This window comes from Oncorhynchus mykiss, chromosome 30 (assembly GCF_013265735.2).
Source record: "Oncorhynchus mykiss isolate Arlee chromosome 30, USDA_OmykA_1.1, whole genome shotgun sequence".
Lineage (NCBI taxonomy): Eukaryota > Metazoa > Chordata > Actinopteri > Salmoniformes > Salmonidae > Oncorhynchus > Oncorhynchus mykiss.
In genome coordinates, this window is record NC_050570.1 from 2,576,314 (window position 1) to 2,602,052 (window position 25,739).

Consider the following 25,739-nt stretch of genomic DNA (forward strand, 5'->3'; position numbering starts at 1 on the left):
TTTTTGTAAAGAGGTCAATAAAGGAATGTCGAATTTGGTTAACAAACAAATAAAATGGCTTATTGGATCAAATATACGTTTCATAATGCCTAGGTTGTTACGAGTGTACAAGTAGGACACGTGGCATACCGGCAACTTTGATTAAAACATTTTTAAAAACTATGGCAGCTTTCAAAACACTTCAAAGACAAACCCCTATCCCCTCAGCCCTCAAATGAAGTGGACACTTCTGACGACGTGTCATGACGAGTTGACGCTAGCAGGGCAACGGGCGCGGGAGGAAGGAGTGATTTTTAAATGGACCGCCCTCGCCCCGGAAATTCGTCACTCGTTTTCAGTCACCAGTAGCTTTATATGCGCTACAGTCAATTATGAGTGCATGTCTACTTATATTAACTATATAATTATTAATATACTAGCCTGCCTAGCTACTTCTGAAGAAGGAACATTTTGTATTTCTACAATTAGCAAAAGCTAACTAAACAAAAACATAATTACTTTTATGAGACGTGTTTGTTCGTTAGTTTGCGCAATTTCTAACTTATTTACATCTGTTTTTACTTACACTTGTATGTTGACGTTTTAGGTTTTGGCAGACTTTTCTTAGCGGAATCATCGCAAATTGAATTAGGGGGCGTTTCAGGCACCCTGAAGTCAACATTTTATTTAACCAAGAAAGTCAGTTAAGAACAAATTATTATTTACAGTGACAGCCAGCCAAACCTGGACGGCGCTGGGCTAATTGTGCACCGCCCTATGGGATTTCCAATCACGGCCCGTTGTGATACAGCCTGGATTCGAACCAGGTTGTCTGTAGCACTGAGATGCAGTGTCTTAGACCGCTGTGCCACTCGGGCTGTAGTTATGTCAGGTTCTGGTTTGTACACTACACTCAGGCTGTAGTTCTGTCAGGTTCTGGTTTGTACACTACACTCAGGCTGTAGTTCTGTCAGGTGAGTGCCATAGAGATAGTAGTGAAAACACTGATCAGTGTCAGCTGTGATTTCCCTCTCCCATATAACTATTTCCCCTCTCCTATAGAACTATTTCCCCTCTCCTATAGAGTGCAAACTCTCTTCATCCAGGTTGCACTGCAGAAAATGCATTGAGGGTGCCGACAAGTGTGAAGATGCGTACCTTTGGCAGCTTTTGGCACAACTCCAACCCCATCACTAACTTTGCCGATGTAGTTGTAGGTCTGTCTGATCACCGACAACGATGAGACAGCCTATAGGGAGGTCAGAGACCTGGCCGTGTGGTGCCAAGACATCAACCTCTCCCTCAACGTGATGAAGACTAAGGAGATGATTGTGGACTACAGGAAAGGAGGACTGAGCACACCCCATTCTCATCGACGAGGCTGTAGTGGAGCAGGTTGAGAGCTTCAAGTTCCTTGGTGTCCACATCACCAACAAACTAACATGGTCCAAGCACACCAAGACAGTCGTGAAGAGGGCACGACAAAACCTATTCCCCCTCAGGAGACTGAAAAGATTTGGCATGGGTCCTCAGATCCTCAAAAGGTTTCACAGCTGCACCATCAAGAGCATCATCCTGACTGGTTGCATCACTGCCTGGTATGGCAACTGCTCGGCCTCCGACCGCAAGGCACTACAGGATCTCTATACCAGGCGGTGTCAGAGGAAGGCCCTAAACATTGTCAAAGACTCCAGCCACCCTAGTAATAGACTGTTCTCTCTGCTACCGCACGGCAAGCGGTACCGGAGCGCCAAGTCTAGTCTACTTCTACCCCCAAGCCATAAGACCCCCCCCCCCCCCCCCCCCCCCCCCCCCCCGCTCTTCTACGCTGCTGCTACTCTCTGTTATTATCTATCACTTTATTAACTCCACCTACATGTACATACAGTTGAAGTCAGAAGTTTACATAAACTTAGGTTGGAGTTAAAAACTTGTTTTTCAACAAATGTTAGGACGTCTACTTTGTGCATTTGTTTTTCCAACAATTGTTTACAGACAGATTATTTCACTTATAATTCTCTGTATCACAATTCCAGCGGGTCAGAAGTTTACATACATTAAGTTGACTGTGCCTTTAAACAGCTTGGAAAATTCCAGAAAATTATGTCATGGCTTTAGAAGCTTCTGATAGGCTAATTGACATAATTTGAGTCAATTGGAGGTGTACCTGTGGATGTATTTCAAGGCCTACCTTCAAACTCAGTGCCTCTTTGCTTGACATAATGGGAAAATCAAAAGAAATCAGCCAAGACCTCAGAAAAGAAATTGTAGACCTCCACAAGTCTGGTACATCCTTGGGAGCAATTTCCAAACGCCTGAAGGTGCCACGTTCATCTGTACAAACAATAGTACGCATGTATAAACACCATGGGAACACGCAGCCGTCATACCGCTCAGGAAGGAGACGTGTTCTGTCTCCTAGAGATGATCGTACTTTGGTGTGAAAAGTGCAAATCAATCCCATAACAACAGCAAAGGACCTTGTGAAGATGCTGGAGGAAACAGGTACAAAAGTATCTATATCCACAGTAAAAGTCCTATATCGACATAACCTGAAAGACCGCTCAGCAAGGAAGAAGCCACTGCTCCAAAACCGCCATAAAAAAAACAGACTACGGTTTGCAACTGCACATGGGGACAAAGATTGTAATTTTTGGAGAAATGTCCTCTGGTCTGATGAAACAAAAATAGAACTGTTTGGCCATAATGACTGTAATGAATGTTTGAGGAAAACGGGAGAGGCTTGCAAGCTGAAGATCACCATCCCAACCGTGAAGCACGGGGGTGGCAGCATCATGTTGTGGGGGTGCTTTGCTGCAGGAGGGACTGGTGCCCTTCACAAAATAGATGGCATCATGAGGTAGGAAAATTGTGGATATATTGAAGCAACATCTCAAGACATCAGTCAGGAAGTTAAAGCTTGGTCGCAAATGGGTCTTCCAAATGGACAATGACCCCAAGCATACTTCTAAAGTTGTGGCAAAATGGCTTAATGATAACAAAGTCAAGGTATTGGAGTGGTCATCCCAAAGCCCTGACATCAATCCTATAGAAAATGTTTGGGCAGAACTGAAAAAACGTGTGCGAGCAAGGAGGCCTACAAACCTGACTCTATTACACCAGCTCTGTCAGGAGGAATGGGCCAAAATTCACCCAACTTATTGTGGGAAGCTTGTGGAAGGCTACCTGAAACGTTTGACCCAGATTAAACAATTTAAAGGCAATGCTACCAAATATTGAGTATATAAACTTCTGACCCACTGGGAATGTGATGAAAGAAATAAAAGCTGAAATAAATCACTCTCTCTACTATTATTCTGACATTTCACATTCTTAAAATAAAGTGGTGATCCTAACTGACCTAAAACAGGGAATTTTTACTAGGATTAAATGTCAGGAATTGTGAAAAACTGAGTTTAAATGTATTTGGCTAAGGTGTATGTAAACTTCCGACTTCAACTGTATTACCTAAATTACCGCGACTAACCGGTTCCCCCATACATTGACTCTGTACCCCCTGCATTGTTGGTTAAGGGCTTGTAAGTAAACATTTCACTGTACGGTTGTTGTATTCGGCGCATGTGACAAATAAGATTTGATTTTTACAGAATGTCGTCAAGGATTATGTAGTGGGACTTCTTCAAGGCCTTATTGAGGGACTTCGCTTGGGAGTACCGTTGAGGACTTTGGTGTGTCTCAGGTTGAGGATCTTTTAAAGGATATTTTAAAGGAACAAAAATAGTTCTACAAGCAGTTGTTACAACAAGAAATTAGCTTCAAGTGTTTTGTCCAAATACTGGTGGATTCAACTAATAAAAAAAAAAAACGGACGACCTGACCAGAGAGGTCAAGGACCTAAAGAACAGTTTGCCGTTCTCCCAGAGTCAGCTCGATGAGTTGAAACAGAATGGCAAGATGACAGCAATCTGTAAGTCATTGAGAGAGGACTTCAGTTTGTGTATGTGAATCCATGATAACAATGGCGGAAAAAAACGGATTATCTCGAGGGACAATCAAGGCGGAATAACATGGTCGTGGACAGAATCGCAGAATCTCAATGAGACCTGGACGGATTCTGAGGACAAAGTGAAGGAAAAGATCTCTGAGAAACTGAAGATGGACCACAGGAAGATTGAGGTGGAGCGCACCCACAGAACTGTAACACCCACCATCGGTCCAGGTGACAGGCCCAGGCCGATAGTGGTCAAGTTCTTGAGGTTAAATGACAAGGTAGCTGTTCTGGAAAGAGCCAAGAACTTGAGAGGAATGTACATCCTCCTCAGGAAGGACTATCCTGAAGCTGTGCACCAGAAGAGGAAGTAACTGATCCCAGCCATGAAAGCTACCAGAGCTCGTGGGGACATTGCTTACATCCGCTACGACAGGCTCATTGTCCACCCTCCCTCCCAGAAGCCTGGAAGGGATGAGAGAGCCAAGCCTATGGGTTCGTAGCCTGAACCCCCGCAGCACACACACACACACACACACACACACACACACACACACACACACACACACACACACCAACTGATTACTGGACTGCTAAATGTGTATTATTTTCTCTTGCTTTGTCTGCTCTTTTCCATATTATGTCTATCTCTGATAAGCTCCCCAGGAAAGGGCTGAAAATAGCCCATATTAATATATGATGCCTTAGAAATAAGGTTCATGAAATCAATAACTTGCTAACATCAGATAACATTCACACATATTAGACATTTCTGAGACTAACATAGATAATTAATTTGATGATACATCAGTAGCAATACAAGGGTATAACATTCATACAAGAGACAGCAATGCTTATGGGGGAGGTGTTGCTGTATATATTCAGAGTCATATCCCTGTAATGTTTATAGGGGAGGTGTTGATGTATATATCCAGAGTCATATCCCTGTAATGTTTATAGGGGAGGTGTTGTATATAGTCAGAGTCATATCCCTGTAATGTTTATAGGGGAGGTGTTGTATATAGTCAGAGTCATATCCCTGTAATGTTTATAGGGGATGTGTTGTGTATATTCAGAGCCATATCCCTGTAATGTTTATAGGGGAGGTGTTGCTGTATATATCCAGAGCCATATCCCTGTAATGTTTATAGGGGAGGTGTTGCTGTATATATTCAGAGTCATATCCCTGTAATGTTTATAGGGGAGGTGTTGCTGTATATATTCAGAGCAATATCCCTGTAATGTTTATAGGGGAGGTGTTGCTGTATATATTCAGAGCCATATCCCTGTAATGTTTATAGAGGAGGTGTTGCTGTATATTCAGAGCCATATCCCTGTAATGTTTATAGGGGAGGTGTTACTGTATATATTCAGAGCCATATCCCTGTAATGTTTATAGGGGAGGTGTTGTATATATTCAGAGTCATATCCCTGTAATGTTTATAGGGGAGGTGTTGCTGTATATATTCAGAGCCATATCCCTGTAATGTTTATAGGGGAGGTGTTGTATATATTCAGAGTCATATCCCTGTAATGTTTATAGGGGAGGTGTTGTATATAGTCAGAGCCATATCCCTGTAATGTTTATAGGGGAGGTGTTGCTGTATATATCCAGAGCCATATCCCTGTAATGTTTATAGGGGAGGTGTTGCTGTATATATTCAGAGTCATATCCCTGTAATGTTTATAGGGGAGGTGTTGCTGTATATATTCAGAGTCATATCCCTGTAATGTTTATAGGGGAGGTGTTGCTGTATATATTCAGAGTCATATCCCTGTAATGTTTATAGGGGAGGTGTTGCTGTATATATCCAGAGTCATATCCCTGTAATGTTTATAGGGGAGGTGTTGCTGTATATATTCAGAGTCATATCCCTGTAATGTTTATAGGGGAGGTGTTGTGTATATTCAGAGTCATATCCCTGTAATGTTTATAGGGGAGGTGCTGTATATATTCAGAGTCATATCCCTGTAATGTTTATAGGGGAGGTGTTGCTGTATATATCCAGAGTCATATCCCTGTAATGTTTATAGGGGAGGTGTTGCTGTATATATCCAGAGCCATATCCCTGTAATGTTTATAGGGGAGGTGTTGCTGTATATATTCAGAGTCATATCCCTGTAATGTTTATAGGGGAGGTGTTGTATATATTCAGACCCTGTAATGTTTATAGGGGAGGTGTTGTATATATTCAGAGTCATATCCCTGTAATGTTTATAGGGGAGGTGATGCTGTATATATCCAGAGCCATATCCCTGTAATGTTTATAGGGGAGGTGTTGTATATATTCAGAGCCATATCCCTGTAATGTTTATAGGGGAGGTGTTGCTGTATATATCCAGAGTCATATCCCTGTAATGTTTATAGGGGAGGTGTTGCTGTATATATTCAGAGTCATATCCCTGTAATGTTTATAGGGGAGGTGTTGTGTATATTCAGAGCCATATCCCTGTAATGTTTATAGGGGAGGTGTTGTATATATCCAGAGCCATATCCCTGTAATGTTTATAGGGGAGGTGTTGTTGTATATATTCAGAGCCATATCCCTGTAATGTTTATAGGGGAGGTGTTGTATATATCCAGAGCAATATCCCTGTAATGTTTATAGGGGAGGTGTTACTGTATATAGTCAGAGTCATATCCCTGTAATGTTTATAGGGGAGGTGTTGCTGTATATATTCAGAGTCATATCCCTGTAATGTTTATAGGGGAGGTGTTGCTGTATATATTCAGAGTCATATCCCTGTAATGTTTATAGGGGAGGTGTTGTATATATTCAGTCATATCCCTGTAATGTTTATAGGGGAGGTGTTACTGTATATAGTCAGAGTCATATCCCTGTAATGTTTATAGGGGAGGTGTTGCTGTATATATTCAGAGCCATATCCCTGTAATGTTTATAGGGGAGGTGTTACTGTATATAGTCAGAGTCATATCCCTGTAATGTTTATAGGGGAGGTGTTGCTGTATATATCCAGAGCCATATCCCTGTAATGTTTATAGGGGAGGTGTTGCTGTATATATCCAGAGCCATATCCCTGTAATGTTTATAGGGGAGATGTTGTATATATTCAGAGTCATATCCCTGGAATGCTTAAAGAAGATATTATGTCAAATGTTACCCTGGGGCGCCAGGGTAGCCTAGTGGTTAGAGCGAAAGGTTGCAAGTTTGAATCCCCGAGCTGACAAGGTACAAATCTGTCGTTCTGCCCCCCCCCCCCCCCAAAAAGGCTAACCTCCCCTGTTATTGTAATGGTGGGAGGTTAGCATGTCTTGGGGGTATGATATAAAATGCTAACCTCCCCTGTTATTGTAATGGTGAGAGGTTAGCATGTCTTAGGGGTATGATATAAAATGCTAACCTCCACTGTTATTGTAATGGTGAGAGGTTAGCATGTCTTAGGGGTACGATATAAAATGCTAATCTCCACTGTTATCGTAATGGTGAGAGGATAGCATGTCTTGGAGGTATGATATAAAATGCTAACCTCCACTGTTATTGTAATGGTGACAGGTTAGCATGTCTTGATATAAAATGCTAACCTCCCCTGTTATTGTAATGGTGAGAGGTTAGCATGTCTTGAGGGGTATGATTATTTGTGCCTGTGTAACTTTTCTCATCATTATTCGCGATTCATTCAGGACTATCCGTAATCATGGTAGCATCCACATTAATGTAGAAGTGTTTAGAAACATACAAGTGACTCCAAAATGACAAGGATTGTGGGATTGATTCCCGCAGGGGCCAACCAAATAAAAATTATACCCACGCACGACAGAGTTGCTTTGGATAAAACCTTCTGCTAAATGGAATGCATTATTATTATATAAACTACATACTTTTATTTGTTGACAGTTTGATCAAGAACCCAGCAGACAGGGCAGACCTGAAGCAGTTGATGGTGAGTGGATTCATTTAGTTCCCAATGTAAAAGCGCCTTGTTGCGCTTGTGATCCTTCTCTCTCTACTGAAAAACAACAGACTCTATACTGTGGTATTATGTATGTATTTAGGGTTAGGGTTATGTGTAAAGGGTTAGGGTTATGTATTGAGGGTTAGGGTTATGTATAAAGGGTTATGTGTAAAGGGTTAGGGTTATGTATTTAGGGTTATGTGTAAAGGGTTAGGGTTATGTATTTAGGGTTATGTATAAAGGGTTATGGTTATGTATTTAGGGTTATGTATTTAGGGTTATGTATAAAGGGTTATGGTTATGTATTTAGGGTTATGTATAAAGGGTTATGTATTTAGGGTTATGTATAAAGGGTTATGTATAAAGGGTTAGGGTTATGTATTTAGGGTTAGGGTTATGTATTTAGGGTTATGTATAAAGGGTTAGGGTTATGTATTTAGGGTTATGTATAAAGGGTTAGGGTTATGTATAAAGGGTTAGGGTTATGTATTTAGGGTTAGGGTTATGTATTTAGGGTTATGTATAAAGGGTTAGGGTTATGTATTTAGGGTTATGTATAAAGGGTTAGGGTTATGTATTTAGGGTTATGGTTATGTATAAAGGGTTATGCATTTAGGGTTATGTATTTAGGGTTAGGGTTATGTATTTAGGGTTATGTATAAAGGGTTATGTGTAAAGGGTTAGGGTTATGGTTATGTATAAAGGGTTATGCATTTAGGGTTATGTATAAAGGGTTAGGGTTATGTATTTAGGGTTAGGGTTATGTATTTAGGGTTATGTATAAAGGGTGAGGGTTATGTATTTAGGGTTATGTATAAAGGGTTAGGGTTATGTATAAAGGGTTATGTGTAAAGGGTTAGGGTTATGTATTTAGGGTTATGGTTATGTATAAAGGGTTATGCATTTAGGGTTATGTATAAAGGGTTAGGGTTATGTATTTAGGGTTAGGGTTATGTATTTAGGGTTATGGTTATGTATTTAGGGTTATGTATAAAGGGTTAGGGTTATGCATTTAGGGTTAGGGTTATGTATTTAGGGTTATGTATAAAGGGTTATGTGTAAAGGGTTAGGGTTATGTATTCAGGGTTATGGTTATGTATAAAGGGTTATGCATTTAGGGTTATGTATTTAGGGTTAGGGTTATGTATTTAGGGTTATGTATAAAGGGTTATGTGTAAAGGGTTAGGGTTATGTATTTAGGGTTATGGTTATGTATAAAGGGTTATGCATTTACGGTTATGTATAAAGGGTTAGGGTTATGTATAAAGGGTTAGGGTTATGTATTTAGGGTTATGTATAAAGGGTTATGTGTAAAGGGTGAGGGTTATGTATAAAGGGTTAGGGTTATGTATAAAGGGTTAGGGTTATGTATTTAGGGTTATGGTTATGTATAAAGGGTTATGCATTTAGGGTTATGTATAAAGGGTTAGGGTTATGTATTTAGGGTTAGGGTTATGTATTTAGGGTTATGTATAAAGGGTTAGGGTTATGTATAAAGGGTTAGGGTTATGTATTTAGGGTTATGTATAAAGGGTTAGGGATATGTATTTAGGGTTAGGGTTATGTATAAAGGGTTACCATATGTTATTACTGCTTGCATTTGTGTAATTTACAGCTCGTCTGTAAAATAGACCTTGGTGTCAGTAGGACTTCCTGGTTAAATAAAGACCCCTTGGTGTCAGGACTTCCTGGTTAATGTAATGAAAATCCAGTAATAGTAACCATGTCTCTCTTGACTGACATCTCTCTCCAGGTTCATCAATTCATCAAACAGTCGGAGGCAGAGGAGGTGGACTTTGCAGGCTGGCTGTGTAGCACCATTGGACTCAACCAGCCAGTCACCCCAACACACAGTGTGGGCATGTGACGGCCCTTCTATACACCTTGGTTACGTCCCAATTAGCTCTCCTTCCGACCAAAGTGTCCACTTGTTCACTTCCCTTTCAATGATTTGAAAGTGGTGGAAACTCCCACTAGCTCATGCTTCCACCAATCCAATTTTCTTGGGGAAGCAGCAAACAAGTGTACACTTAAGGAGATATTGGGACACACACCTGCTTAGCCAAACACTCATAGCCTGTATTCAAACAGAATTGCTTTGTTTCATCGGGGTGGTATTCACAATGAACCAAACAGGAAGTGACCAACCTGACTTTAAGAAATGTCTGCCACTTTAAACACCACCTCTAAATTGGGTTATCCTCTATGACTAGGTAGGTCTGCTGTTTTAATAAGGACAGTATGTAGGTCTGCTGTTTTAATAAGGACAGTATGTAGGTCTGCTGTTTTAATAAGGACAGTATGTAGGTCTGCTGTTTTAATAAAGACAATATTTAAGCTTGGGAAACTGTCTGAGCAATCACTGCCCCCCCCCCTAATAGAATATTATTGCTGTCTGCCACCTCCCCCACTGTCTCTAAATAGGGTTGTCCTTCCCCACTGTCTCTAAATAGGGTTCTCCTCTGACTATAAAGGCCTGCCACCTAGGAGCAAGGAACAAAACACTGGATGTACAGGTACTGTATAGCCTACTTGCCAGACTAGACAGGTACTGTATAGCCTACTTGCCAGACTAGACAGGTACTGTATAGCCTACTTGCCAGACTAGACAGGTACTGTATAGCCTACTTGCCAGACTAGACAGGTACTGTATAGCCTACTTGCCAGACTAGACAGGTACTGTATAGCCTACTTGCCAGACTAGACAGGTACTGTAAAGCCTACTTGCCAGACTAGACAGGTACTGTAAAGCCTACTTGCCAGACTAGACAGGTACTTTAAAGCCTACTTGCCAGACTAGACAGGTACTGTATAGCCTACTTGCCAGACTAGACAGATACTTTAAAGCCTACTTGCCAGACTGTTTTAGGAAATATCCTACTACATCAAAAGGTGTCAGTCCTCCATGGAATGAGTTTGTCTGTTCACTCCTCCCTTGTTTTATCTTAAATAGTGGCATTTGGAAAGTATTCAGCCTTTTTCCACACTGTTACATTACAGCCTTATTCTAAAATAGATTTAATCCCATTTTTTTTTTAAATGACCCTAAGTCAAGGCAGCTACCGTCAATGATCCCAAGCACACAACCAAGACAACGCAGGAGTGGCTTTGGGACAAATCTTGGGGCAGGTTCTTGGGACCCAGATTAAGCTTAGCCCTGGAGAATTTCCATTGAAAGTGCATTTTAGTAACAGGACTAGGCTTAATTGGGTCTGGGAAACTGGCCCTTAAATGTCCTTGAGTGGTCCAGCCAAACCCTGGACTTGAAACCGATCGAAGATCTCTGGAAATGGCTGTGCGGAGAAGCTCCCCATCCGCTTGAGGACTTTATAATCGTTTGATGAAAAGGTCGCGGATTAGTTAGGAACGCCTGGTTGTCCAGAGTCTTAAATTGGGCACATTTAAAATGACAACTAGAAGCAGCAGACCTTCCTTTGAGTTTAGACCCCCAGAGGTCACCGTTCAGACCTGACAGCAGTTCCCCGATAAAAAAAATGGTGGCATTTAAGTTGTGCGATTTGAAAAGCTGTATAATTGTAAAGGCTGTTTACAGACTGGGACCCAGGCTAGCGGTTTACATCCAGACTGGGACCCAGGCTAGCGGTTTACATCCAGACTGGGACCCAGGCTAGCGGTTTACATCCAGACTGGGACCATCCTCTGTAAAACGGTCTAAATGATGCTATGTGGTATAATATATAATAAACAGTACCTGAAAATTGTTCCATCGTAGCTTTTAAAATTACTGACAAACGGTCGCACTCAAACGAATGAAGGGTCCCTGATCGGTTTGTGGCTTCATGTACATTCATTGTCACGCCACACATGACAAATCCACGAGTCAAGAGCGGCAACCAGGCTGTATTCCTGATTAAATAAATAGACAACTAGGACTTTTGTTTAGATTTTATTTGAAACCATCTGAACGCCACCGTCTGTTAGAAGAGCTGATTTATGCCTTTTTGGGGGCTGCCTTGGTGGGGGCTGCCTTGGCGGGGGCTGGCTTCTTGGCCGGCTTCTTCTTGGGCTTCAGCATCTTGGCCTTGATCTGTGTGTAGAGAGAGACACTCATATAGACAGGACCTGGGCAGGGTTAATGTACACAGATGGTACTGATGCGAGTAGTCGAGAGTGCTACAATACGAGTCTTGGGTCCAGTTTCCCTATTATACAGGTCTTTCTATGCAACAAATAGCCATCGGCCATCTTGGGTCCAGTTTCCCTATTATACAGGTCTTTTCTATGTTACAGAGCGCCACGGTCGGCCATTTTGGTGTTCTACTCACAGCCGGGTCATGCAGCAGGATGGCTTGACGTCTGGCTGTCTTGGCGTAGGGGTTCAGCTTCATCATTATTCTCAGGTTCTTCAGGGGGTTCTTCTTCAGGACTCTGCGCCTGATCTTCTTGCTGTGAGGAGACACGAGAGACCGGGGTTAGTAGGAGGTGAAAATCTGTTGATATTTTGTGGTCGATGTGTTGAGAATAGGAGCATCCCAAGAGGCACAACATTCCCTAAATAGTGCACTACTTTAGATCCAAGGCAACTTGGCCGTGATCAAATGCAGTGCACTATGTTGGGAATGGGGGGGATGCAATCTGGTCGTGCTCAGGACTCCAATTAAAATCAGGATTCAGAAACACGGACCTGAAGTGGAACCTCATCATGGCTTCAATGTCACCGCGAAGCATAACGTACTACAATACCCACAATGCACTGTACAATATAAAGCGAACCGGGGAGGGGGGGGGGGCTTACTTTGGTGCACGGAGTGCTTTCTGGATCTCCTCACTCTTCAGGATCCTGCTCAGATCTGTGTTGGTCATCTTGTGCATGGGCAGACTGGAGGAGACAGGACAGGGGTCAGACTACAACAGTACCTCTGTTAGGAAGCAGCATGTGGTTTAGCAACAGACCACTCGTTAAAAACTCAGAACTTCTGGTAGATATCAGGATTCAGAAACACGGACCGAAGTAGAAGCTCATCACCGTAGAAATTAAATAACTGTCACTGAAACTCTGGCTCACTACAACGCCAGATTACTAACGTCAACCGGTTTTTTCTTTAAACCGGCTGGGGCGCCGCGTAACGCCCGTTCTACTCACTTGTAGTCCACCTTGAGAGAGGCAGACTTGCGCCAGGTCCCGTAGAGCTGATCCAGCTTGCGGAAGGCGGACTCGGTCCAGATACAGAACCGACCAACGTGACCTCCGGGGGCGAGCCTCAGCAGGTTCAGCTTGTTCACGTTCTGCAGGGTGATGCCTGGGTGAAAGAGCGGCAAATACACAACGAGTAAACATGCCGATCATTTAGCAGATGCGCAAATCTACAGAGGAAAATGACACCAGACACGAATAAGTAAATAAACATTATATTAGAGAAATAGTTAGAACTATTGATTTTTGTATTGGTTTTGGTCCTACACAAAAACATAATATTAAACCATCATGACTGATATCAGGTTGGGCTCAGAACTTCTGATTTTCACGAACATGGACCTGAATGGGAATCAGAACTTCCATTGCCCGCCCCCCCAGGGTTCCTTCTTGCCCCCTCCCCCCAGGGTCCCCTCTAGCCAGTACATACCAGGGATGTTTCTGAAGGCCTTGGTGACACCTTGGTCCTGGTTGTAGATGATGCACGGTCCTTTGCGTTGGATACGCCTGCGATTCCTCATCTTACCTTTGCCAGCTCGCATGCGCTGTGACGCGTACACCTGCACGCACACACACAGAGAGGACACACACACACTTAGCACCTTAAGTCAACAGAAGGAGACAACAGCTGTGCTTTTATCTCGCTAATATCAGTATTCATGCTCAGGACTTCCATTAGAAATCAGGATTCAGAAACACGGACCTGAAGTGGAACCTCATCACAGCTTCACGTCACTGTACACAGTACAACGTGTACGCAGGTCAGCGATGACCAGAGAGAGACAGTGTCAACACTAGCCATTTACAAACCTTCTTGATGTCGTTCCAGGCTTTGAGTTTCTTCAGCAGCAGCACGGCCTCTTTAGTCTTCTTGTAACCCTCCACTTTGTCGTCAACCACCAGGGGAACCTCTGGGATCTCCTCGATGCGGTGTCCTGGAGGAGGGAGAGGCTTCAGATTGTTGTACAGTTGCTTTATGTTCTAATTCTACGTGTTATTTTGATCAGAATTGTATCCTCCTGTCGGTCTGAAGGTAATGACGTTCTATTGTCGCCAGCGCGTCAGTTGCTTGGCTAGCTAAATAGATTCAGACAAACTAAAAACCTGGCTAGCTAAATACGCCCCCCCTGAGAAGATTCAGACAAACTAAAACCTGGCTAGCTAAATACGCCCCCCCCTCCGAGAAGATTCAGACAAACTCGAGCCGTATATGATAAGTGACATTTAACGTAACCAATGAAAGTAACAAATTCTAGTACCGAAACCATTTTTCCCGTGTTCTAATATTGAAAAGCACTGCCGTTTCGGTGTGCACCGCGCAACACTAATGGCTACTAGTCCAGTATACGCGTACAGCTTCTCTGGTAGAGGCACATTAAGACAGCTTGCTCAGAATTATTATCTCGTCAACCCACCGTGCCAGCTACAAGACAGTCGGCAAACCATCACTGCACACAGAGTCAGACGCAAATTACACCATCATCGCAAGTCTTATGGATCAACATTTTAAAAGCGTGTGATTGTCACAAGCACTAATTTGGATTTTATTTTGTTGGGGGGGTTTAAAAGGTACAAAGTATTATTTCATGCTGTATATTCCATGTACTATGGGATGCCACTCATTAAAAACGTGGATAAATACCAAGTATTCATAATTTATCAATCGTTAGTCACATAGTACTCCAGACACCAGCTCGTATACAGCAAAAAAAAAAGCAACGGTTCCCCCACACGCTGAACGTCATATCGCGTTTGTGCATCCGAGTGACTGTTCGATCCGACGATTCTCTGGGTCATTTCCCGTTTTAATGCATTATCTGAGTTACTGGGTGTTCAAGCAGGTTGATATCCGTCCAGTATGACGTAGCAGCGTGATCATGTCTCTCTCTCGCTACACTTATAATAGGAACATGACGTTTAGATCGGTAATACGTTTATCATAGATATCAGGCTACATAAATTGAAGTAAAAAATTATTCTCCAATGTTTAAGATTAAATGAGATATATATATATATTAGGGACCATAACACTGATGAAAAAGAATAACAAAATAAAAAACGAACTGTGCTGCATGAAAGGATGACAGGAGGCGTACCTTTGGACATGACGAGAGCGGGCAGGGCGGAGGCGGCCAGAGCGGAGCAGATGGCGTAACGCTTCTGGGTGGTGTTGATCCTGCGGTGCCAGCGGCGCCACGTCTTGGTGGGCGCGAACATGCGACCTCCACGACACATCTACAGTCACAGGGGGGGTGGGTCAAGGAAATGCAACGAGCTAAACGGACGAAGAGACATGGCTTCTTCAAAGAACTTGATTACTGGACACGTTTAACCAGTAATGACTGTTTTTCGTTCGGGGAAACAGGCCCTAAAATGTTTTTTGCGAGTATCTTGCTCAGACTCAAGGTTCGTCAGCCACTTGTGCCAGTATATGACATCAGGCATAACGTCACTGATCACAGTGTAGGACGCAAATTACACCATCACTGCAAGCCTCGGGAGTGTCTATATAACTACCATCTACATGGGCTGCGTTCATTAGGCAACACAAATGGATGAAAATACAAACAATTAGGTGCCACTCGTATTTGTACAATAAGACTTAAGAAGTCGATTGCAAAAACGTTTTGTTGAGATGAGCCCTAATGAACACAGACATTAGAGACATGGTGAACAATATAAAGGAAAACATATCGTACATTTATTTAAAAACATATTTAAAAAAAATCTGTATTTGGGATGAAAATATCATGTGATTGAACATGTGCTTTTTGAAACAGCGAAGTGTCATGGTACAGGTCTTTAGAGGTTGTACACAAGAAAATGTGTCCTCCTGAAATGTTGATTACTTTTTTCGGGGGCGACTTAATTAAGTGCTTACCTCTCCCTCCTTTCTACACGCGGAATACAGAGAAAAGCTGGATAGTGGAACCCACTTGAGTGCCACCAAATCCAATTTAACATTGCAGATAAAGTTCAGAATTAACCATTTCATGTGCACAAAATCTAAAGACCTGCGTCACTATAGTTTCAGTTTGTAAAAGGCTGTATTTTAGAGTAAAGGTTCAGTTTTAAACAAGCTCCCATAATGCAGCAGGAGGACGAGGAAGTCTATTGGACAGTTCTATAACATGCCATTTGAGTCCAAAATATAAAAAGTAAACGTATCCTTGAAGGGCTAAACTGTCCGAGAGGATACATTGCCGAAGGCTCCCTGGCCGGAGCGGTGGGTTCCACCTCCCCTCACACGGGGGATACGGGCCACAGCTCTGCCTGTACCCCAGGACTCAGCACTGGTCTGGTGACCTGGAACACACAAACATTACAACCATTAGATATATATCCCAAATAAAACATATATAATGTAACAATGAGTTTGTTCATATAAAAGACATCCGTCAATTTAAAAAAAAATATATGAATTAGGCCCTAATCTATGGATTTCACAGGCCTGGGAAAACAGATCTGCACCTGTTGTTTATGATCCATTAAAAATAAAGTTAGGCATGGATCAGAAAACCAGTCAGTATCTGGTGTGACGACCATTCGCCTCACGCAGAACATGAGAAATAAGTTATGAGTATGGCAACATTCTGGGATCCTTTTTTTTTTTCAGACCATGAAACCAACACAGTTCCCATGTGTTGACATATTTTGTCCAGTTGTACAGGTGAAAGCCCTTCAGAACTTCTAGTATAATCAGGTTTCAGAAACACGGACCGAAGTTAAAACTCATCACCAAAGCTTTTCACCTGTATCCAAAGAAATTGCTTATTTGATTGAATAAATGTTCAAACGATCACTCACCTGCCAGTCCGCTGACGGCATAAGGCTGACGACTGTTCTTGCGCATGTTGGTGTGCACGAAGTTGACAATGTCGGGGCGGATGGGAGCCTTGAACACCGCAGGCATGACAACATTTTTGCCTGAGCTTTCTCCTTTCTCGGAGTAGATCGAGATTAAAGGCCGGGCACAAGCCTGTGGGAGAACACGGTCAAAATCAGATGCATGTTACGCAAAATTCTTACAATGTACCTAATCGCATGTAGCGTGTCGGATGATTAACGTTAGCTAGCTGCATGTAGTTTAATGGTCATCTTGCTCAGACTCAGTTGTCGTCATTCACTTGCGCCAGCATATGACAATAGGCATTTGTCGACTGATCGCAAAGTAGGACGCAAATTACACCATCATAGCAAGTACATGTAAAATACCACGTATTTTTTTCTCTCTCTCAGTCCCGCTAGCCACCATGCTAGTAGCTAGGTACCACGCTAACCAGAAAATGTGTGATCTTTGGATTAATTATCTGCAGCTGACTAGCTTACGCAAATGTGTACGTGATCTATAGTTTACCAAGTACATATTCAAAGCAGTTGCGTGAAGAAATGTGTACTGGTTTACGAACTTCGTCTATTTTATCAAATACGGCCTGTGGTTGAAAGGAAAAGCACACGTGTGACTTGGCTTAGAACATTGCAGACAAAATGGCTCCTCGTATCAACTTCCTTCAGATTCTCCGTAAAATGTGTTAAATTGTATTGCCTAAACAAACATATTGGCGAGAGAAGTCTGTCTTTTTTTGCAATTTCGATTGATTGCTAATGTTAAATAGTATTTGCTGATACAAAAAGCTAGGATTCTCACCATTTTTATGTTTTAGTCTCGGCTCGCCGACGAACCACGCTCCTTACTCAATGGCGGCCACAGTAGAAAAGGAAGTTGGTAATGCAACTCACAGGACATATGCTTCCGACAAAGAAAACGTCACACTTCCGACAAAAACTGAAACGTTCAATGAATTCAATACTACACAGAGGCATGTTTTTCGATTCTAAATCAATATACGTACTCTTTCATGTTATAAACATTTTAATATATCGAACTTGAAATACTATACAACGGCTAAAACTATTTTTATACATGAGATTACATAGGTCCCTACTGCGCAGTACGGCGGAGGAAACAAGTTGGTGACCGGACTACTTTCATGTAATTATTTCCTGGAATCAAATATATATATATTTTTTTTCTTTCTTAAATATAACTACCACACGGGACAGTTGTGTAAAAATACGTATTATTTTCTTACTCGTCTTTGTAAAAAAATAAATAATAATATATTAAAAATAGTTTGTGTTCGTCGTGTAGACTGATGACGTCAAGGGTTCACTGGCTGTTTTGGCGCGAACGTCAAAGTTCAGTCTTTTATTTTGTATTTTTCTGACTTCAAAACACCAACTAACGTACTATTTCGGTAACTATCAACCCAAATGAAATGGGCTCCAAGATCATCGCCGATGTTGTACAGTTTTCGAAAATGCTTCGGTGAGTTATCGATTTTCAAATGTGTGACTGACTACCTGTTTGTTATTCTGTACTTCGTTAGCTAGTTAGCTGAGTTAGCTAATCATTGCATAGTGTCCACTGTAAAGTTTGGCGGAGGAGGAATAAGGGTCTAGGCCCCCTTTTAGTTCCAATGAAGGGTGAAATCGTAAAGCAAAAGCCAACAATTCCATTATAGACTATTTTGTGCTTCCAACTTTGTGGCAACAGTGTATAAGAGGAATACAAATCAAATGTATTTATATAGCCAGAGGATGGACGAGAGAGAGGCAAGCGGAGATACATGAATTGCGCAAGAAGGGAACAGTGAAGACAGAGATGTAGGTGTAAATTGAAAGTGTATTCGGGCTCAGCTGTTACTCCACCATCAGTATGCTAGCCTACATATAAGGCCAAGCCGACAGTGAATTTATGTGCTTTGCAAGCCAGAGACAAAATCATAATAAAAAAATAAAAAAAATGTTTTGTCTGATGCACGTTTTCTGCCAATGAATTGAAGTTGAACATAGCCAAATGTCCGTTTAATTACATGCGCAATAAAGTATAATGTCTAGGCATATTTAATTAAATCCTGGCAGTTGGCATAGGCAACCGATCGCAAAGCAGATCATCTCTACTGAGCTCATTTTTGGAAATGGCAAGTTCACATTCTCATCCATAAACGCATATCACGTTCAAGTGTGGTGTCCAGCAGCTCATACCGGCAGGACGGGGTGTGCTTTTCATTAGGAGGGATATCTAACACGGATCGCTAAAATAATGATTATGCTCACATTTCCTCAATGTTAAATATTAGGCGTATGGGTTTGGCAGCGAAGCTCGACATGGTGTTAAATTATCTTCACCACTAGAATAAACACCACCAGGCTTCCAGTAGAGACTCGATAATTATATATATTTTTTTTTACAGAATTACGAAAAATCTTCCTCTGGAGTAAACCACATACTGGGGTAATAACTGCATAACTAACGTCTGCTAATACTATAGCTGTCTCTCTCCCTTCAGACGGTACAGAGTCAAATGTGGAGGCTATATACAGGGGGTACCGGTACAGAGTCAATGTGGAGGCTGTATACACGGGGTACCAGTACAGAGTCAATGTGGAGGCTATATACAGGGGGTTACGGTACAGAGTCAATGTGGAGACTATATACAGGGGGTACCGGTACAGAGTCAATGTGGAGGCTATATACAGGGGGTACCGGTACAGAGTCAATGTGGAGGCTATATACAGGGGGTACCGGTACAGAGTCAATGTGGAGGCTATATACAGGGGGTACCGGTACAGAGTCAATGTGGAGGCTATATACAGGGTGTTATGGTACAGAGTCAGTGTGGAGACTATATACAGGGGGTACCAGTACAGAGTCAATGTGGAGGCTATATACAGGGGGTACCAGTACAGAGTCAATGTGGAGGCTATGTACAGGGGGTACCAGTACAGAGTCAATGTGGAGGCTATATACAGGGTATTACGGTACAGAGTCAATGTGGAGGCTATGTACAGGGGGTACCAGTACAGAGTCAATGTGGAGGCTATATACAGGGTGTTATGGTACAGAGTCAGTGTGGAGACTATATACAGGGGGTACCAGTACAGAGTCAATGTGGAGGCTATATACAGGGGGCACCGGTACAGAGTCAATGTGGAGGCTATATACAGGGGGCACCGGTACAGAGTCAATGTGGAGGCTATATACAGGGGGCACTGGTACAGAGTCAATGTGGAGGCTATATACGGGGTGTTATGGTACAGAGTCAATGTGGAGGCTATATACAGGGGGTACCGGTACAGAGTCAATGTGGAGACTATATACAGGGGGTACCGGTACAGAGTCAATGTGGAGGCTATATACAGGGGGTACCGGTACAGAGTCAATGTGGAGACTATATACAGGGGGTACCGGTACAGAGTCAATGTGGAGGCTATATACAGGGGGCACCAGTACAGAGTCAATGTGGAGGCTATATACAGGGGGTACCGGTACAGAGTCAATGTGGAGACTATATACAGGGGGTACCGGTACAGAGTCAATGTGGAGGCTATATACAGGGGCTACCGGTACAGAGTCAGTATGGAGGCTATATACAGGGGCTACCGGTACAGAGTCAGTATGGAGGCTATGAAAACCCAAATCTCACATTTTAGAAGCTAAAATCACATTAGTGGATATCCTGGTAGGGATATCCTTGCCTCATCGCGCACCAGCGCCTCCTGTGGCGGGCCGGGCGCAGTGCGTGCTCACCAAGGTAGCCAGGTGCACAGTGTTTCCTCCGACACATTGGTGCGGCTGGCTTCCGGGTTGGATGCGCGCTGTGTTAAGAAGCAGTGCGGCTTGATTGGGTTGTGTACCCAGATACTGGTTCAGCCAATCAGCAATGTTAATTTATTTTATGCATTTATGATTTTTAGGTCTCTTCAAGATGACTGCAAAGACTCCTGTATATATGACGAAGACGTCCAGATACTGAGAGTGAATGGAGGGAAACATCTCCACAACATCTACACTGGTGACAGACCAGTCTTCATCTGTGAGAAAACGGTAAGTTCTGCTCCATTGAAGAGATTTACAATCAATCCACTCAATTTATTATTGAGTATCTTTGCATGATTCATTTTGTATTATTGTATACTGTATTTCCATTAGACAATCAATTCACCCAATCGTTCGAATATTGATCCGCTATTTTACTGTGTCGTCGTGTGACAAGGCCCCACAGATCGACCATGAAGATGACAAAATGGATGAGACGCACTCTGACGATGAGACGCACTCTGACGATGAGACAAATCATGAAGTCAAGATAGAGTTGGGGCCACAGCCTCTCACCATCATGAAAGCAAGGTCTCCTCCTCCATCTTGTTGTTCTTCTTCTCCATCTTCTCCTCCTCCATCTTGTTGTTGTTCTCCTCCTCCATCTTGTTGTTCTCCTACTCCATCTTGTTGTTCTCCATCTTGTTGTTGTTCTCCTCCTCCATCTTCTCCTCCTCCATCTTGTTGTTGTTGTCCTCCATTTTCTCCTCCTCCATCTTGTTGTTGTTCTCCTCCTCCATCTTGTTGTTGTTCTCCTCCATCTTGTTGTTCTTCTTCTCCTCCATCTTGTTGTTCTTCTTCTCCTCCATCTTGTTGTTGTTCTCCTCCTCCATCTTGTTGTTGTTCTCCTCTTCCATCTTGTTGTTGTTCTCCTCCTCCATTTTCTCCTCCTCCATCTTGTTGTTGTTCTCCTCCATCTTGTTGTTCTTCTTCTCCTCCATCTTGTTGTTGTTCTCCTCCTCCATCTTGTTGTTGTTCTCCTCTTCCATCTTGTTGTTGTTCTCCTCAATCTCCTCCTCCATCTTGTTGTTCTTCTCCTCCATCTTGTTGTTGTTCTCCTCCTCCATCTTGTTGTTGTTCTCCTCCTCCATCTTGTTGTTGTTCTCCTCTTCCATCTTGTTGTTGTTCTCCTCCATCTTGTTGTTGTTCTTCTCCTCCATCTTGTTGTTGTTCTCCTCCTCCATCTTGTTGTTGTTCTCCTCTTCCATCTTGTTGTTGTTCTCCTCCATCTCCTCCTCCATCTTGTTGTTCTTCTCCTCCATCTTGTTGTTGTTCTCGTTCTCCTCCTCCATCTTGTTGTTGTTCTCCTCCTCCATCTTATTGTTGTTCTCCTCCATCTCCTCCTCCATCTTGTTGTTCTTCTCCTCCATCTCCTCCTCCATCTTGTTGTTGTTCTTCTCCTCCATCTTGTTGTTGTTCTCGTTCTCCTCCTCCATCTTGTTGTTGTTCTCCTCCTCCATCTTATTGTTGTTCTCCTCCATCTCCTCCTCCATCTTGTTGTTCTTCTCCTCCATCTTGTTGTTCTTCTAGTGTTAGTTGTGTTTTTACATTTTACAATTGTATTAATATGGCATATGAAACCATGGTAATAGCACCCTGTCTGTGTGTCGCTATATCTGTTCAGATGTTGAGCTGTGTTCTCTGCTTACAGGCAGCTGTTGTCTTGGTACACAATGTCTCAGAACAGCATTGTATCTCCAGCGGTGTCCCCAGCCGACCTGCTCCCTCCAGCGGTCTCCCCAGCCCCCCTGCTCCCTCTCTGGGTACGTTGTGACATGGCCGACCCTGCTGGTACCACCTGGCTAGGAGCGGAGACCGCCTGCACCGGCAACAAAGTCTCTGGGGTCAAGCTATACGCCGTCACGTGTGCAGGTAAGGGCCAGAGTGTAGAGACGTGTATTCATTTAAGAGCTCGTGTCATAAACATTGAAATTCATGGTTTCAATAGATGATGCATCTTTCATGTTGTTTATCGTACATGTTCAGGTTCAACTGTGGACAAGGGCGCATTCATCACCTTAGATGAGCTGAAACAGGAACACAAGAGAAGACATCATCCGTCCATGGTAAAGCCTAGCTCCTAGTCCCTCCTGTTTCTCTGATATTTCCCTGGCTAAGACTGTCAGTGTTGAGCTAGGTATACTGCCCACTGGCTGAGACTCAGTGTTGAGCTAGGTATACTGCCGACTGGCTGAGACTCAGTGTTGAGCTAGGTATACTGCCGACTGGCTGAGACTCAGTGTTGAGCTAGGTATACTGCCCACTGGCTGAGACTCCGTGTTGAGCTATAGGTATACTGCTGACTGGCTGAGACTCAGTGTTGAGCTAGGTATACTGCCGACTGGCTGAGACTCAGTGTTGAGCTAGGTATACTGCAGACTGGCTGAGACTCAGTGTTGAGCTATAGGTATACTGCTGACTGGCTGAGACTCAGTGTTGAGCTAGGTATACTGCCGACTGGCTGAGACTCAGTGTTGAGCTATAGGTATACTGCTGACTGGCTGAGACTCAGTGTTGAGCTATAGGTATACTGCTGACTGGCTGAGACTCAGTGTTGAGCTAGGTATACTGCCGACTGGCTGAGACTCAGTGTTGAGCTATAGGTATACTGCTGACTGGCTGAGACTCAGTGTTGAGCTAGGTATACTGCCGACTGGCTGAGACTCAGTGTTGAGCTAGGTATACTGCAGACTGGCTGAGACTCAGTGTTGAGCTAGGTATACTGCAGACTGGCTGAGACTCAGTGTTGAGCTAGGTATACTGCAGACTGGCTGAGACTCAGTGTTGAGCTAGGTATACTGCAGACTGGCTGAGACTCAGTGTTGAGCTAGGTATACTGCAGACTGGCTGAGACTCAGTGTTGAGCTAGGTATACTGCAGACTGGCTGAGACTCAGTGTTGAGCTATAGGTATACTGCAGACTGGCTGAGACTCAGTGTTGAGCTAGGTATACTGCAGACTGGCTGAGACTCAGTGTTGAGCTAGGTATACTGCAGACTGGCTGAGACTCAGTGTTGAGCTAGGTATACTGCAGACTGGCTGAGACTCAGTGTTGAGCTAGGTATACTGCTGACTGGCTGAGACTCAGTGTTGAGCTAGGTATACTGCAGACTGGCTGAGACTCAGTGTTGAGCTAGGTATACTGCTGCGTTTACTGCTTTTCTGATGTTGTCCTCCATTCATATATGTATTTAATTATGTGAAACAGACCTACTCAACACCCAGACTGTCTATGTGGTCTGTATCACTTCCTTGATTCCCTGTCCTTCTCCTTCCCAGATGGTTGCAAGAGGCACAGCCCAGTACAGCCTGTTTGGGTCTACAGTGGTGGAGAACACGACTATCGAATCTCAGAGCAGTGTCACAGTGGACTTCAGATGGAGCCACGTGGAGACGATCCTGGAGACTCCACCTCTCTCCTCCATGGCCACTCTGGTGAGTTACACTTGGGCTTGCAACCCAAATCAACCCCTGGCCCCTACACCCTGGGCATTTGTGTAGATCTGCCGGGTTGGATAGGTGTAAAGGTGGCAGCATATTGCGTAGTACCAAGGGGTTGGAACCAATATTAATTTATTCTTTTCCACTGTTTCGACTGGAGGAATAAAGTTCTGAACCGGTTGACATTTGAAATTAAAAAAAAAGTAACTGTTGAAATTGGGACGAGAGAGGGTGGATGAGGAGGCTTGGGCTTGAAGCGCTTCTTATGACAATCAGGATCTGAGTTAGTCCCACAGATGAGCGGCTTCTATGAAGGAATGTCTTGGAACTTCAGACAGTTGGCTTAACGTTGGACCAGAGGTAGCTAGCTAAGCTTGTGTGTGCAGAGCGGCACCAGAATTAAAATGTAAAAAAAAAACTTTTTTGTAGTTTAATAAATCCAACGTGAAACGTGATCACTATAGTGTCCTTAACTAGCATTGGAAAAATGTATCCAGTCTACTCAAATGAAGAAATCTGAATCACGCTTGTAACATCAGTAGGCTACCCTCCCCCCTCCGAACCGTAGGCTACTGTAGCCCCTCCCCCCTCCGAACTGTAGGCTACTGTAGCCCCTCCCCCCTCCGAACCGTAGGCTACTGTAGCCCCTCCCCCCTCCGAACCGTAGGCTACTGTAGCCCCTCCCCCCTCCGAACCGTAGGCTACTGTAGCCCCTCCCCCCTCCGAACCGTAGGCTACTCTAGCCCCTCCCCCCTCCGAACCGTAGGCTACTCTAGCCCCTCCCCCCTCCGAACCGTAGGCTACTGTAGCCCCTCCCCCCCTCCAAACCGTTGGCTACTGTAGCCCCTCCCCCCTCCGAACCGTCGGCTACTGTAGCCCCCCCCCCCCCCTCTGGCTACTGGCCACAGTGTGTCCATTAAAAATCAGCCGTTTCCAGCTCCAATAGTCATTTACAACATTAACAATGTCTACCCTGTATTTCTGATCAATTTGATGTTATTTTAATGGACAAAAAAAAAGTGCTTTTCATTCAAGAACAAGGACCTTTCTAAGTGACCCCAAACTGTTGAACGGTAGGGTAGGTCTGGAGTCCAGCTGTTTTCTTCATTTCCTCTTGGTTCTCCATGTATGTTTGTATCATCTTCCATGTTTTTTATTTGATTTTTTACTCTGAGGACTTTGTGTTTTTGTGGGAATGGAAAAAAATGAATGTTTTTAACCTGTTCTATGCTTTAAAAATAACTGTTCTCATCCTGAACAGTATAGATCACTTTCATTCTGATTCTGTTCCTCAATTATAATTTTTCTTTCTTCCTTGAACCCGGTTCCAACCCCTGCTTACAACTCTCCAACCCTCTCAGATCTAGACTAGTACCCAGGATGTAGGGACTGTTTCTCTCGGATCTAGACTAGTACCCAGGATGGAGGGACTGTTTCTCTCGGATCTAGACTAGTACCCAGGATGTAGGGACTGTTTCTCTCGGATCTAGACTAGTACCCAGGATGGAGGGACTGTTTCTCTCGGATCTAGACTAGTACCCAGGATGGAGGGACTGTTTCTCTCGGATCTAGACTAGTACCCAGGATGTAGGGACTGTTTCTCTCGGATCTAGACTAGTACCCAGGATGGAGGGACT

At 43.4% G+C, this 25,739-nt stretch overlaps 3 protein-coding genes and 7 non-coding genes across 14 annotated transcripts in view; 2 read left to right on the forward strand and 8 right to left on the reverse strand.

Moving 5' to 3' along the window:
• map2k1 (mitogen-activated protein kinase kinase 1) overlaps positions 1–11,541 on the forward strand; it is a 51,895-nt gene extending 40,354 nt beyond the window's left edge. The window contains exons 10-12 of one of the 2 annotated variants that reach the window (XR_005040885.1): positions 7,786–7,831; positions 9,597–10,060; positions 10,151–10,185. Coding sequence is in view for 1 of the 2 variants with exons in the window: in XM_036968829.1 (XP_036824724.1) it covers positions 7,786–7,831; positions 9,597–9,710 (160 nt within the window). In the remaining variant the exon portion in view is untranslated. Of the gene's footprint in view, positions 1–7,785; positions 7,832–9,596 lie in introns of both variants that reach the window. The other variant, XM_036968829.1, reaches the window with a different exon arrangement.
• Positions 11,542–11,735: 194 nt separating this feature from the next.
• rpl4 (ribosomal protein L4) lies at positions 11,736–17,876 on the reverse strand. The gene is made up of 10 exons (XM_036968831.1): positions 17,647–17,876; positions 16,806–16,977; positions 16,198–16,304; positions 15,095–15,233; positions 13,809–13,933; positions 13,429–13,558; positions 12,948–13,104; positions 12,600–12,683; positions 12,130–12,250; positions 11,736–11,891 (listed from the first exon to the last, which is right to left on the reverse strand). Exons 1-10 carry the CDS (start codon positions 17,647–17,649, stop codon positions 11,796–11,798), a joined length of 1,134 nt encoding a protein of 377 aa, XP_036824726.1. The 5' UTR covers positions 17,650–17,876; the 3' UTR covers positions 11,736–11,795.
• LOC118945907 lies at positions 12,446–12,513 on the reverse strand. Its single transcript, XR_005041060.1, has one exon. It is a non-coding gene; the product is annotated as a small nucleolar RNA SNORD18 (small nucleolar RNA).
• On the reverse strand, positions 12,768–12,835 carry LOC118945908. The gene has a single exon (XR_005041061.1). It is a non-coding gene; the product is annotated as a small nucleolar RNA SNORD18 (small nucleolar RNA).
• On the reverse strand, positions 13,658–13,726 carry LOC118945905. The gene has a single exon (XR_005041058.1). It is a non-coding gene; the product is annotated as a small nucleolar RNA SNORD18 (small nucleolar RNA).
• LOC118945910 lies at positions 14,385–14,485 on the reverse strand. Its single transcript, XR_005041063.1, has one exon. It is a non-coding gene; the product is annotated as a small nucleolar RNA SNORD16 (small nucleolar RNA).
• LOC118945911 lies at positions 15,391–15,489 on the reverse strand. The gene has a single exon (XR_005041064.1). It is a non-coding gene; the product is annotated as a small nucleolar RNA SNORD16 (small nucleolar RNA).
• On the reverse strand, positions 16,676–16,742 carry LOC118945906. Its single transcript, XR_005041059.1, has one exon. It is a non-coding gene; the product is annotated as a small nucleolar RNA SNORD18 (small nucleolar RNA).
• LOC118945909 lies at positions 17,099–17,197 on the reverse strand. The gene has a single exon (XR_005041062.1). It is a non-coding gene; the product is annotated as a small nucleolar RNA SNORD16 (small nucleolar RNA).
• Positions 17,877–18,128: 252 nt separating the features above from the next.
• zwilch (zwilch kinetochore protein) overlaps positions 18,129–25,739 on the forward strand; it is a 38,843-nt gene continuing 31,232 nt past the window's right edge. Inside the window, exons 1-7 of one of the 4 annotated variants that reach the window (XM_036968822.1) lie at positions 18,129–18,327; positions 20,760–20,889; positions 21,059–21,192; positions 22,313–22,356; positions 22,387–22,533; positions 22,648–22,727; positions 23,941–24,096. In XM_036968822.1, the coding sequence (XP_036824717.1) occupies positions 18,278–18,327; positions 20,760–20,889; positions 21,059–21,192; positions 22,313–22,356; positions 22,387–22,533; positions 22,648–22,727; positions 23,941–24,096 (741 nt within the window). In that variant the 5' untranslated portion in view covers positions 18,129–18,277. Of the gene's footprint in view, positions 18,328–20,759; positions 20,890–21,058; positions 21,193–22,312; positions 22,534–22,647; positions 22,728–23,940; positions 24,097–25,739 lie in introns of all 4 variants that reach the window. The other 3 variants (XM_036968824.1, XM_036968823.1, XM_036968821.1) reach the window with 3 other exon arrangements.

Bases quoted from the DNA above. Each gene is read 5' to 3' on its own strand.
- rpl4 (XM_036968831.1), bottom strand. The intron at 13,559-13,808 runs GTTTGTAAATGG...GTGTGCGTGCAG, and splicing joins CCTGGAACGACATCAAGAAG to GTGTACGCGTCACAGCGCAT. The intron at 12,684-12,947 runs GTGAGTAGAACG...TGTCTCCTCCAG, and splicing joins TCTCTCAAGGTGGACTACAA to TCTGCCCATGCACAAGATGA.